This window comes from Serinus canaria, chromosome 11 (genome assembly GCF_022539315.1).
Source record: "Serinus canaria isolate serCan28SL12 chromosome 11, serCan2020, whole genome shotgun sequence".
NCBI lineage: Eukaryota > Metazoa > Chordata > Aves > Passeriformes > Fringillidae > Serinus > Serinus canaria.
In genome coordinates this window covers 13,723,165-13,736,337 of record NC_066325.1, presented here as the reverse complement: position 1 = coordinate 13,736,337, position 13,173 = coordinate 13,723,165, and the positions used below count along the sequence as shown (strand labels likewise).

General features: G+C 57.7%; 1 protein-coding gene across 2 annotated transcripts; it reads left to right on the top strand.

Annotated features, from left to right (window-relative positions):
* Positions 1-3,990: 3,990 nt before the first annotated feature.
* On the top strand, positions 3,991-7,764 carry TPPP3 (tubulin polymerization promoting protein family member 3). Of its 2 annotated transcripts, none has more exons than XM_030227783.2 (4): positions 3,991-4,112; positions 5,069-5,413; positions 6,453-6,606; positions 6,863-7,764. In XM_030227783.2, exons 2-4 carry the CDS (start codon positions 5,226-5,228, stop codon positions 7,049-7,051), a joined length of 531 nt encoding a protein of 176 aa, XP_030083643.1. In that variant the 5' UTR covers positions 3,991-4,112; positions 5,069-5,225; the 3' UTR covers positions 7,052-7,764. The 2 variants fall into 2 exon arrangements, with proteins under 2 accessions (XP_030083643.1, XP_030083644.1); XM_030227784.2 differs by having other exon boundaries at positions 4,009-4,112; positions 5,175-5,413.
* The last annotated feature ends 5,409 nt before the right edge of the window (positions 7,765-13,173 follow it).

Sequence of the window (13,173 nt, the reverse complement as noted above, 5' to 3'; positions counted from 1 at the left end):
TTGGAGCAGCTGGGTGCTGAGCCAAGAGCCAGGTTCCAGCAGGATGGCTCCCAGCACTGCCAGTGTTGGACTCTGATCTCCTAAGCTTCAAGGGCAGCAGAACTGTGTCTGCCACATGGTGATAGAAATTGGCTGGGGTTTATGGTTTTGCCACAACCATATCCAAGGAGCACTGTTGAAGATGCACAGTGAGCACCCAAGAGTGAAAATGGTGAGGCTGAGACAGTTCTAGCTCCTGGAGTCTCCTTCCCAACCTTGCTTTTGTCCTCTTGGGTCTTTAATGTTGATACCCTGCAGGTTCAAATGCCAATGGCATTTCTGCTGCTCTGCATGAGGAATGTCCATAGCAGACCTGTGGCAGTAAGCAGAAGGAATAAGTCACATTGGGGTGCTGCTGCAGAGTCCAGCATGGGCAGAGCAGTCCTGGGCTCAGCACCAGAGGGTGACAATGACCACAAGCTGCAGCCCAAGGCCATAAGAAAGCTGGGTTAAGGTCCTGACAGCAGAAGTCCTGATGCTTCAGCTCCCCATCACTGCAGACACATTGAGGTCTGACATCCTCAAGCACTTTCTCCAGCACTAAATAAAAGGTTTTTGCCAGGGTGTGAACTCTCCCACCAGCTGGAGGCAGTGCCTTGGACCAGCTGTTTTCACCACAAGACACTGTGGCTTTCAATTAGGAAGAAGCAATGATTTGCAGGAGGACAGCTTTCCACAATCCTCTGAAATCATGTCATGGTCCCTGGCCACTGTCTGGCAGCTGTGCCAGGCCCCGCAGTGCCTGCTCCAAGCCTCCACCTTGGCATGGGATGCACGTCGTGGTTACTTTCATCTTTGAGCCTGGCTCAAGTTTCTTTGTTTCCTCTTTGAAGTCAAGGGGACCTTCCTTTGGGAAATGATTTTGTAGGAATCTGTTCCTGCACTGCTTTTGACACGTCCTGAGAGCATCTCAATGAGCTGCCTTGAGCTGCAGGGTGGGCAAAAGGAAATTCCTGCCGGGGGATGGAGTTTTCCCCCCGCTCCTGTGCCCGGTGCCGTGGATGGCACACCCGCAGCTCGTGCTCGGTGGCACGCCCGACACGGGCACGGCACGGCCCGGTCCCCATCGCGCTCAGCGGCCGCAGCTAAGCCCCCGCTAATGCCTTGTGGACACGCTGTTGCTGGGGTGACCGTGTACATATTGCACAACCTCCGAAACACTTCCCTCTGTTTTGTAGCAACTCGCGCTAGAGAAGCGGCGCTCCCGCATAACCTCATCCCACCCCAGACACGGCCGAGCCAGAGACTCATTCCTGGAACGGGATGAGTCCCGGGAGGCTGCGGTGCCCAGCCTCGGGGGGAGCGAGGGGCAAAGAGAATGGGGGTGAGCACAGAGGGTGCTCGGAAGTTTTGCTTGTGTCCTCGTGCAAGCTCTGAGCTGCATCCTGAGCAGTCACCGCACTCCGAGCTCTGTGTGAGGGTGGGGAGAGGGACGCAGCCTCAGCAGGAAGCAGCCCAGCAGCCGAAGCTGCACCTCGGGGATGCAGCTGTGTGTGAGCCTCGGTGTGTCCGGGGTGAGCGCTGGAGAATTCGGCTCATTGTGTCTCCTGGGGCAGGAGACAGCCTGGGAACATCCTGACCTTGATTAGAAGGGAAAGGCCTCCGGCGAGCAGAGCACTGGGCCGTGTCCATGCTCCTCCATCACATCACAGGACCTGTGCAGCCTCCCTCTCAACTCCTGCCCGTCCCGTGGGCTGCGGACCAAGTCACAGCCTCCTCCCGGGCTTCCTTTTCCGGGCTGCATGAGGAACAGCGGGAGCCGGCCAAGGACCACGCTCCGTCCCAACAGGGCTGTCATGGTGACAACAAATGCACAACAAACCCCAGCCCTCAGGAACCGAAATCTGACCTGCTCAACCCGTCCCCGTGGGCAACCCAGCAGCCGTGGCTCAGCGCCCCCTCACCCGGCTCTCCCCGTGTGCCATTGCTTGGCTCCTTGGGCTCTGCAGCCCCAGGGCTAGCTGAAGCTCCTACAGAAGCGCTGCCCACATGTCCAACTCCTCCTCCACCTGCTGCTGGCTCGGAGCATCCAGGATCCCATGCTGCCCACAGCTGCCAAGTCCTGCTGGGTGCTCCAGCTGATATTACCTGGCTCCTGTCTGGAGCTGTCAGCTGGAAGCAGAGCCAGACACCTGCTTTGGTGGGGAGCTGCAGGGCAAGCTAAGGATGAGGCTGTACCTTCATCAAGACTTAACCACCCTCCTCTGTGTGGCGGTAGTAATTCCCTTGTCCTTATAACAGAGACAGCTTACAGCTCCTCCCCACCTTCCTGCAGGTGGGATCACACCCCTGGGTCCTTGATGGCCTGCAGAGAGGTTGAAATTCTCACTTCACAGCCAGGTACTGTCACCTCTGACCCTCTGCACTTTGGAATCTGGTTTCACATTGTATGAGAAGCAGGAAGAATGTGTGATCAGGAGAGTCCTGGTGCCACCCCCTCCATGTAGCTCCCAGGCTCTCTGGCCATGTCTGAGCTCTACCAAGATAAACCAGAGAGAGGAAAAACACTTGGAGAGATCTGCCTGGACTCTGGCATCAGGTGAGCCTCCACACTTGCCCTTCCCACTCTGGACTGTCCCCTCCAGGATGTCCTTGCCATCCTGCCTCTGGCTGGGCTGTAAAAGAGCAGTTCTTGAGAGGCCACAGGGTTGGATGGGGGAATAATAAAATGGGGTCCTTCATGTGTCTGACCAGCTATGCCTACACAAAGGGGCTAGAGGCTGTGACACATCTGAGGCCTCTGACACCAGCCCTGGCACTCACCTCTGAAGTGAGAGGTAAAGTTAGTGATCCCAAACTCCCAGAGCTGGCTGGTGGTTGCCTCTGGAGGTCTCCAGACCCTAATCCAAGAGAGAATCAGTGTGAGTGGGTTGCTCAGGGCTTTGTTCAGTCAAGAACAGGCAACAGTGTCCCAAGAGAGAACAGGTACCCCTCAGCCAAGTGGGGGAGGTTGTCACTGGGGCTGTGCCCTACAGCAAAATGCTCTGGGTGCACAAGAAGAACTGATGCCCTGGGACAGCTCAGCCATGGCGACACCTGTGTTTATCCTTAACCTGCAGCTTCTCTGGACAGGGAGCAGGGCAGACAGACCACAGGGTGCCAAAGACTGATGTTTGAGCCACTTCCCAGTCCCCAAAGCTGCTGCTTTGTCCTCAGGACCCCCAAGGCAGCAGTAAATCTCATACTGTGTGTCCTGGCTGTGCTCAGCTCCTGCTGGTGCTGTAGCTGATCACCCACGATGCCCTGCACCCACGAGCGATGTCAGGAGGGCACGGGGATCAAAACAGGCTCTGGGGAAACAGCTGAGGTGTGGCAGTGAGTAAGAGATGTGGGTTGTGCTGGGGCTCCATGACAACCACAATATTTGGGTACTGGCTCAGCTCGCAGCACCCACTGGGAGCCCTGCATGTGGTCATGCTCTGGGCTGCCAGGGTGGGCAGTGCTGGCATGTGGCTGCTCCAAGGTTGTCCCACTGGGCCACAGGAGCTCACCACAGTCCCTGACACACCAGAAGGGTTGGCATTATCACCTCAGCCTGGGCAGAGGCACTGGTCTGTGGTGTCACCCACCAAGAGGACAGTTCCTCTATGGGGGCATGGTGACCGTGTGGGGCAGGGGAAGGGCTGTAGGGTAAAACACAGCTGGGGTGCCAGGGGGAGAACCTGTGCTGAGGGGGTCGGGGAGAGACCTTGTGGGTTTATGGTGGGGCCTCGGGGGGTGCTAAAGGGACCTTGTGGGACAACGCTGGGGCTTTGTAGGGTGATGATGGAGACACCTTGAGGGGTGTAGGAAAGAACGGATCAGGTGCCGGTAGGGTCTCGTGGGGAAGCAGAGAGACTTCCTGCGGTGGTGGAGGGTCCCAGACGTGTTCCGGGTCCGCTGCCTGGGCTCCGTCTCCCCGCCCCGAGGGCGCTCCCGCCGTGCCGCGGCCCGGGGGAGGCGGGCGGGGGCGGCCCGGCCCCTCCCGTCTCCATGGCGGCGCCTTAAACAGGCGGCGGGGCCGCCCCTGCCCGCCTCAGAGCGCGGCGCCGGGAGGTGAGCGAGTGACCGGGAGGTGACTGAGTGCCCTGGAGGTGAGAGACGGAGCGACCGGGACCCCCCGCACCCGCGGCCCTCCGGTGCCCGTCCCGGGGCCACTGCACGGGGAGGGAGGAAACCCGGGGAGGGGCAGGACGGGGGTCGTCGCTGCCCCGGCACCTCCAGCCGCTGGCAGTGACCTCCCAGCCGGGCGGGGAGAGCCCCGGCTGCCGCTGCGGGGCCGTGCGGGCCCCGGGCTGCGGGAGCCCGCGGGAGGACGAGGCCGGGAGGGGACCGGCGGCATCCCCGCCCCGCCGCGCCTCCTTAGCGACGGTCGCCAGGCAACGCCCATCCTCCCTAGCGACGGTCTCAGGGACCACTCCCCGGCTCTCGCCGAGGCTCCGGGGCCCCATGAGAGCTTCTCTTTCCCGGGCACCCACCGGGCGAGGTACCCTCTCTGCACCTCGGGGTGCTGGAGCACCCCTGGGTGCTGGAGCTCCCCGGAGTTCGGCCGTGCCCAGTCCTGGGCGAGATGCTGTGGGTGCTCGGCCCGTGGGGAGGGATGCTGAGCCGCCAGGGCGAGGCTGGCGAGGCGATGGTAAGCGGGGATAGGACAGAAGCAACAGTGCCGCCACGGGGTGCGGAGACTTGTTGGCTGCTGGTCACCCTGCAGGCCATCACGCTTGGCCCAGCCCTGGGGGCAGGTCACAGGGCTGGGGTGCTGCAGCTCCGCAGGGGGATGGAGGCAGGGGAGAGGTGGGGCTGAAGGCAGGCGGCGGTGCTGTTTCTCCTGATGTGCGAGCGAGCGGGAGGAAGGCGGACGCATTGCGTCATTCCCGGAGAGTACTCCCGAGGGGACAGGCTGATGCGCTCAGTCCCCGCCAGCCCCGGAGCCGACAGCCTCGCTGCTGACAGCTCCCGACCAGGACCCTCCATTCCCCAAGACACGTTCTTGGCTTTCGGCCTCGGGGCTCATCCGAGCCCGCTGTCAGCCCTCACCCCACACCCGCAGGTGCTGCCAACACCCCGATCCTGCTGTAGAGCCTCCACCCTCGCCAGCCTTCCTCCTCCTCCTCCTCTTGCTGCCCTTGAGCAGCCAGCTGAGCTCTGCCTTGCAGACAGCAGGAGCCTGGGTGGTGCTGGGCCCATCTGCCCTGTGCTGCAGCCCCATGGCCGGGAATGCTGAGGTGGCATCCCTGGAAGAGAGCTTCCGCAAATTCGCCATCTATGGCGACACCAAGGCCACGGGGCAGGAGATGAATGGCAAGAACTGGGCCAAGCTGTGCAAGGACTGCAAAGTCACCGACGGCAAAAGCGTCACCAGCACCGATGTGGACATTGTCTTCTCCAAGGTGAAGTAAGTGACTTGGGTGCCTTTGCAGTTTGGGCAGGGTGTGGGTGTCTGGGTGTGGGGTCCTCACAGAGCTCTGCTACCCCTGCTGTGTGCCCAGACTATCCATCCCACTTGTCACAGAGCTGTGGGAGCTGTCCTGCAGTGTCCCACCATCAGGGGGGACATGTGGCTGCTTCTGCAAGACCTAATGATAAATCAACCCAAATTTGGGAGTGGGAGGCTCAGATTTAGTGCAGAGATTGTGTCCCTGCTTCCACTCCAAGAACTGGGGTGGGCCTGGTTGGCTCTGCCAGGTTCCCCTCTCTCAAGAGGTGCCACAGGGAACAGAGGAAGGTGCTCAGGGTTGTCCCATGTGATGTGGCCCTTCCTGGGCCTGGCCAGCCAACGCCTAAGCTTGGGGAGGATCCTGGTCCATGTCAGTCACAGGGGCAGCTTGAAGGGCTAAAAGGATCCTGGAACTGCTTTTAGGGTTCCTGGGGACACAATGATGCTTTATGTTCTACACCAGGGTGTAGGAACAAGGATGGGTGGAGAACCTGATTCCTCCATGTGGTTTGTCCAGGAATTCCCATCTTCCTGGGTTGGATCAGGTGGAGCTGAGCACTGGGAGGTTTTTGGGGTGCAGGAGAGCAGGCTGCTGGGCTGCCCTAGAGATGAGGACCGGGAGCTCAGGGGAGAGATGCTGTGTGCACATCCTTCCAAATTTGACTGGAGGATTGATGCCTGCCAGGGGAGAGAGTGTGGCGGGCAACCCAGGCAGGCTGGCGACAGTAGGGATGGATGCACTCTTCTCTTGACACCAGCACCAAGTCCTAGAGCACTTCCATGCATCCTGGTGTTTGGTAACAGGGACTTCAGCATGTGGCTGAAAAGATCCTGGCGCTCAGCACCAGCTGTGCCCAGCCCAGCCCATTCAGCTGTAGCTAAATTTCAGAAGTGGGTGAGGGTAGGACAAAGTCAGGGTCTCTCTGATGCAGCTCATCCCATTTGGAGACATTAGCCAAAAGATGTGCTGGTGGCAGCCTGAGTTGTGTTCTTGCAGAGGGAAGACAGCCCGTGTCATCAACTATGAGGAGTTCAAGAAGGCGCTGGAGGAGCTGGCCCCCAAGAGGTTTAAGGACAAGAGCAAAGAGGAGGCCTATGAAGCCATCTGCCAGCTGGTGGCAGGGAAGGAGCCCATTAACGTGGGTGTCACGGTGAGTGAGGAGCCCCTGGGCTGTGGGAGCAGGAGTGATCACCAGGAGGGGAGGATGGAGCTCTGCCCACTGCACGGAGACTGTCTAGGAGACCCCATGGCCCTGACTGAGGGGGGACCTGAGGGTTTCAGAGGGCAAAGGGGGCACAGCAGGGTCTTTGGTGGGTGTCAGGAGCTTGTGTGGGGCAAGGGTTGGAGCTTGTGTGGGAAGGGGATGGAGCATCTTCTTGTCTCCCATGTCCCATCTCTCACTGCAGAAAGCCAAGACAGTAGGAGCTGTGGAGAGGCTGACGGACACCTCCAAGTACACGGGCTCCCACAAGGAGCGCTTCGACGAGAGCGGCAAGGGCAAGGGCAAGAGCGGGCGGGAGAACATCGTGGACACCAGCGGCTACGTCAGTGCCTACAAGAACGCGGGCACCTACGACGCCAAAGTCAAAAAGTAGGGGCGGGTGCCCGTGGCGCCACCGCCCCGGTCCCTGCGCGCCGGCCGTGGGGTCGGTGCACAGCCCCGGGACGTGCCCGTGAGCTGGGACCCGGGAGGCTGCGCTGGGGCCGGCCCAGGGCTGGCGGGATGTCGGCCCCCAGCGCTGGGGGGATTGGGGAAGGCGCCGGGCCAAGAGCTCTGCCCCAGCGCTGCGCCGTCCCCTCCCGTGCTGCGATCCCCCCGCCCCTCCGTGTCCCCCGTGCTGTCACCGCCGCCCCACACCGCACTAACAGCACTGCTCCTCAGGGCTCCCCTGCCCCGCCGGCACCCACACCTTCCCTACCTCAGCCCCGGCTTTCGGGGCACCCGCCCGTGTCCCAGCGGGGACCGCCGCCTGTCCTCCCCTCCGGGGACCTGCCTTAACCCCGCAGCAGTTCCACCACAGCCGCCTCCTTCCTTCCCCACCGGTGCCCTCCCCTCGACGCTGCCTGGCTCTGCCGCTTGCCCGGCACTCGAGGCTCGGACCCTGCGGTGCCGTTTGTGCAGGAGCTGTCGGGATGCTCCGGCCCAGCCCCGGGATGCACCCCGCGAGATTTTGGTGTCTCCTGGCCATCGGCAAAGGTCTCCGACCTGAACCCCCGTGGCCTCCCGCTCCCTTCGTGAAGCCCAAACCAAAGGATGCTGCAGGCCCGCTCTGTAACCCGGCTCTGCAATAAACCCCGTCCGCACTGACGCTCCGCTCTGGTTTGTTCGCGGGCCCGAGCCCCTCTGGCCGCTCGCCCGGCCGGACAGAGGGGGCTCGGTCGCCCCGGGGCAGCTGTGCAGGGGGCTTGGCCCTGGCCACCGAGGATTTTGGCAGCTCCTGGCTGGCCCGGAGTTGCCTGAGCAACCGCAGGCACACAAACACGAGCGCCTGGCTCCCACTGCTGCTCTGTTTGCAACCAAACACACGAGCTCCTGGTAACGATCCCTGGGAACAGGACGGGCTCCAGGACGGGACGGCAGCTCCGGGATGGGATGGTCACTCGGCGAGTGCATGAAAGCGGGTGTGGGGGCTGTGACCCTGGCCCCAGGCACGGGCTGAGCCTGCTGCAGCGCTGCTGGGGTGGCATGCCGGGATCTGCAGCTGCATTCCCACCTCCAGGGTCATCCCCTCGGAGCCAGGCTCCCTAAATAACCCACAGGGGTTATCCCAGGTGCCTCAGCTGTGGCACTGGCACTGCTCAGGACGTGAGGGATGTGTCAGGGGCACACATGAGGCTGGGACAGGCTCACTCACTGCCATGGCACAGCACTGCACCTCTGCGTCCCAGACACCTGCTTTGGCAAACACAGGAGAAGGAAGAGGTTGTCTGGTTGTCTTCCAGGCTGGATTCAGCCCCATCCTCAGTGAGGGTGCACCAGTGGTGGGCTGGAGTGAGGGCTGGGGGATGTTAACTCTCCTTTCTCCTCTGAGGGGTTGGAGGGAGTTTGTGGCTGTCTGTCCCTAAAGGCTCTTTATGAACAGCCAAAGTTTCTCCAAAAGTTGTTGCTTATGAAGGGAGAGGCAGGGGGACTTTAACCCTTTGCTGACTCCATTGCCCAGCTGCACAAATGAGCTGCAGCATTCCCAGGGCCAGGCTGCCCTGCACGCCTTGAGGTCTGGGGAAGTGACTCAGCCCTGTCCTTGGAGGCTTGGCAAAGGAAGATTATTTTGGGAAGAGGTGAGCAGGTCAGGCCCAACAGGACTCATGTGTGTCTCTCACCCCTGCCTCTGTGTGGCCCTGGTCAGGCCCTGGTTGTGGAGCACAGAAGCTCCCAGGTGAGGACAGCTCTGCAGGGGAATTGCAGGTGTTGATGTGTTTTTGATACAGGGAAATTAAGACTGGGAATCACAGAATCCTGGAATTATTTGGGTTGGAAGGTACCTTAAAGACCATCTCATTCAGCCCTTGCACCATGAGCAGGGATTCCGTGTTGGTCCCAGCCCAACCTGGCTGTGAATGTTTCCAAGGGATGGGGCATCCACACTTCTCTGGCCAGCCTGTGCCAGGGCCTCCCCACCCTGCTGCTGAGGTGATGCCACTGCTGCTGAGGTGATGGCACATCCAAGGCAGGACTGCAGGATCTCCCAGGACAGCCAGCTCCATCAGCCAGCTTCTCCCTGCTCTGAATCCTGAACAGAAGCAGCTTCCTCACAGCCTGTGGAGTCCCTGCAGAGCTCAGGTAAGAGCTCACAGCTCTCACAGCTCCCACCTGGTGCCACCCCCTGCACAAGGAACCTCCTCACCCACTCCAGTGCCTCTTCAAGTCCTTTACCACTTCCTCCACAGTTTACACAGAATTTCTCCCCTCCAGCCTTCTTGGTTCTGGAGGAGGCAGCTCCAGTGCCCCCTGTTCCCAGCATGGAAAAGGCATCTCAGCCATGCCAAAAGCAGCCCCAGGAGAATTTGTGCCAGTAAAGAGTGGCTGGATCTGTTGGCTGCAAAGTGCCCCAGATCAGCCTGAAAATAATCATGTCCTCTGAGGTGATGGGAACAGCTTGCTGGGAAGACTAAGATATTGATCTGGGTCTTCACCAAAAAGGGGAATCTTACTAAATACCAGTGTAATGATCTGAGAGTTGCTGGCTCTCTGTGTGCATGTCCAAGGCCCTGCTCATCCTTGCAGGAGGGTGTGAATGCCCTTTAAAAACAGCACCTGCAGTACTGTGGCTGTGGCCTGATTACAGACACATCCCACAGCTCCTCAAAATAGTCAAATCCAGCTGGAGACACAGGTAAGTGCAAGGAACATGGCCTTTAAACAGCAGCTTTCCTGAGCAGTGTGGGCAGGAAAGCAGAGGCTCCTGGAGTGGTTGGCAGTGGAGCACAGGACTGACAAGGAGAGGCTGAGCTGGATTGCTCAGCACTTGAGAAGACCAAAACCTGAAGAAACTTCCATAGGACCAGCAGCTCCAGCTCTTTGCTCAGTGATACTTGAAGTGGTGCCACAGGCTGCTGAGACCTTGGGGCATTAGTTGCAGACCTACTCTGTGTGATGAAAAGTGACACTGCCCAAACCAAGGGCCTGCAGCCATTTCCTCATGCTAATGACCTTCCTCTGGCCAAGCATCTGCTCTGGGCTTGGCTCCTCACCAGCCCCAGACAGACACTTTGCAGCCAGCCTGCAATTCCCTGGCAGCAGAGGAGCCAGCAGCAGGGAAGTGTCTCAGCCAGTGTTTGTGTTGTGAGCATTGGTCCAAGCTCCAGACATGAAGATATTTTCTCCTTCCCACTTGTCTCTTTCCCCTTGGACACCCTCTGGCCACGCTCCCACAGTGGAGAGACACTCCAGACCTTGTCCCCTGTGGTGCCCTGCCACCAGAAACTGCCACCCCCTCTGGGTTTTAGACAAATCCAGACTCTCTTACAAGGTGGTGTCCCACCTTGCCACTGAGACGTGCAGCCCAGAAGGATCAGGTGGATGGTTTGCAATTAATTTAGCTGTAAAATGTGTTTTCTGCCCCAAGCTCCCTTCCCTAGAGAGCTTCTAAAATCATCTGGGTTCATGGCTAATGTGCTTCATGCTTTGACAGCAAGTTGTGTGCCGGGGATGAGGGAACTGGCTCCTCTGAGAGGTCATTTTTCTCTAGGATGAGCAATTTGACCAAAAATACTGATGAGGATGGATCACTCTGGCCCTCAAGGATATAGATTTGTTCCTAGAAGAGGGAAACAGTGGATAAAATATGCTCAGGGAGGTTTGACCCTTTCTGTCCCTGTGCAGGATCACCAAGAAGAGCTCATATGTTGTCCCAACATCTGCTCCCCAGGGAACATCCCTCCTCAGAGGGCTCTGTGCTGGTCCTGGCAGGTCCTGGCAAGCACCTGCCCTGTGGAGCTGTACCTGCCCTGCTTCCTCAGTACTTTTCCATTTCACTGCTAGCCTGATGGACAATGTTTTCCAAAATACACAGACAAGGCTGTAAATCGTGTTCAGACAAGAATCAGAGTGCAGCTTCTGCCACCTAAACCCAACACTTGAATTCAAGCTCCTCCTGTCAGTGCCCTGAGATTGGTGTGACCACGTGTGCTCCAGGCAATGCTTCACTGCCAGCCACGTGCTGGAATATTGATTCAGTTCCCTTTTAGATGGAATTCAATTAACTAAATTACCATCTTCCCAGCATGGCATGGCTCCAGATAAAATGTTATTATCCAGGACTCATCCCTGCATTTTGTTAATGTAATAACTGCAGCAGAGTCGTGAGAACAGAGGGGGAGATGGAAGCAGGAAGGTGCAGAGAAAGTAAACAAAAGGCAAAGATTGGATTCACCAGGTTGAAATACAGCAGGAGATACCATGCAAGGTGAAACTGAGTGTGGTCCATATTTAAAGTCTGTTTTTCTCCCTGTACAGAGCACAATGGTATAATTGCTCTGAACTCCAGAGCTACCCAGAGCTGTGTGCACAGCTTCACAGGTGTGTGATGGTATCTTCCTAGTGGGGATGAGGGTGCATTTCTCATGACTGCTGCATCTCTCAGCTGGAAGAGGGGTTCTGGGAACAGTGTGGCTCTCTTTAGTCAGCTGCTGCAGCAGTGTGACCATTTGTGGGTAGGAAAGACCCAGGCAAGATTGTTGCATAAAAAAGATTAAATTATAAGTAGGCATTTGGGAAAGGGCACCTGCTGCAAGGATATTTTTCCAAAACTGATGCCCTGGTTTCATCATGTAACTATAGAATATTTGGGACTAGAAAGGATCTTAAAGATCCTTTAGTTCCAACCCCCTGCCATGGGCAGGAGCACCTTCCACTGTCCCAGGCTTCTCCCAGCCCCAGTGTCCAACCTGGCCTTGGACACTTCCAGGGATCCAGGGGCAGCCACAGCTGCTCTGGGCACCCTGTGCCAGGGCCTCACCCCCCTCACAAGGAAGAATTTCTTCCCAATATCCAATCTAACTTTGCCCTCTGTCAGTGTGAAGCTATTCCCTCTTGTCCTGGCCTTTGTCCAGTCTCCCTCCAGCTCTTTTGGAGCCGTTTTAGGGACTGGAAGGTGCTCTAAGGTCTCCTCCTCTCTTCTCCAGGCTGATTTCCATTTATTCAAAATCACATTTTAAAACATTTGTACTTGGAGCTCTAAGCTTGTAGCCCAGAGCTCTGTGTTTGACAACCTGCAGCTACAGCCAAGATTCATTTTAAGATTTCATGCAGAGATTGCTGACAGTCCTTAATAACTGATAGAAGCTGTTCCAAGAGATCAATAGCATGTGCTAAGACAGCTGGAAGCACATCAGTGGAGCAATCACATCTGTGATTACAAAGGGCAATCAGGTCTCCTCTCTCTCGTTTTGACCTAAGATGTTTTTCTAAAAAAAAAGAAAGGTTTCATCAGACACAGACTATTCCTGATGTGCTGCTCACTGAACTGGCATTTTCCTGACTTGGCTTAGACGCCTGTGACCAGTTCCAGCCTCATTAAGGGTGTAATGTTAATGGTCCCCAGAATAGCTCTCTGTTGTGTCCAAATCCATCCATTGGCCAGCAGTGGGGGGCATTACAAGAAGCAGACACGACTGGAGGAATTCTGCTGGGACACAGGCACCGGGTCCTGCTGTGAGAGGTGAGCTGTCCCCTGCCTGTGACCAGCCCACCAACCTCTGCCTGTCCTGCAGAACAGCCCTGGCTCCTCTAGTTCAGTCAATTGTTTCACTTCCAGTCTTGGAAATAACACCTGACAACTCAGATATTTTTCCAAACCAGCTCATCAGAAGGGAGCACAGGGAGAAGGATGGGTGAGCTTACAGGTGCTGCTTTCTGAGCATCTTTCTATCAGGCTGGGCTGCTCTGAGGGACAAAGAGGATCCAGCAGCAGGGGTTACACCCAGCAGAAAATCTCCAGAGCTGCCTGTGAGAGGCTGCACATTCTGTTTGTAAAAAAGCTCGTTTTGGTCCTTCAGCAGCTCAGGTATCCATCCTATGATGCTCTGGCTTCCTCAGAGTAACTCCACTCTTGCTGTACCATGACTCCAAGCTCCTGAAAAATGCCATTGGGGCACATCTTGCCCTGGCAGCACATGTGTGTGGTTGCTCTGTATCAGTTCTCATGAGCCTTATAAACCACATCAGCCCCCATTTGCTGGATGCCCAGGAGGCTCTGAAGGACCCTTCCATTTTTTT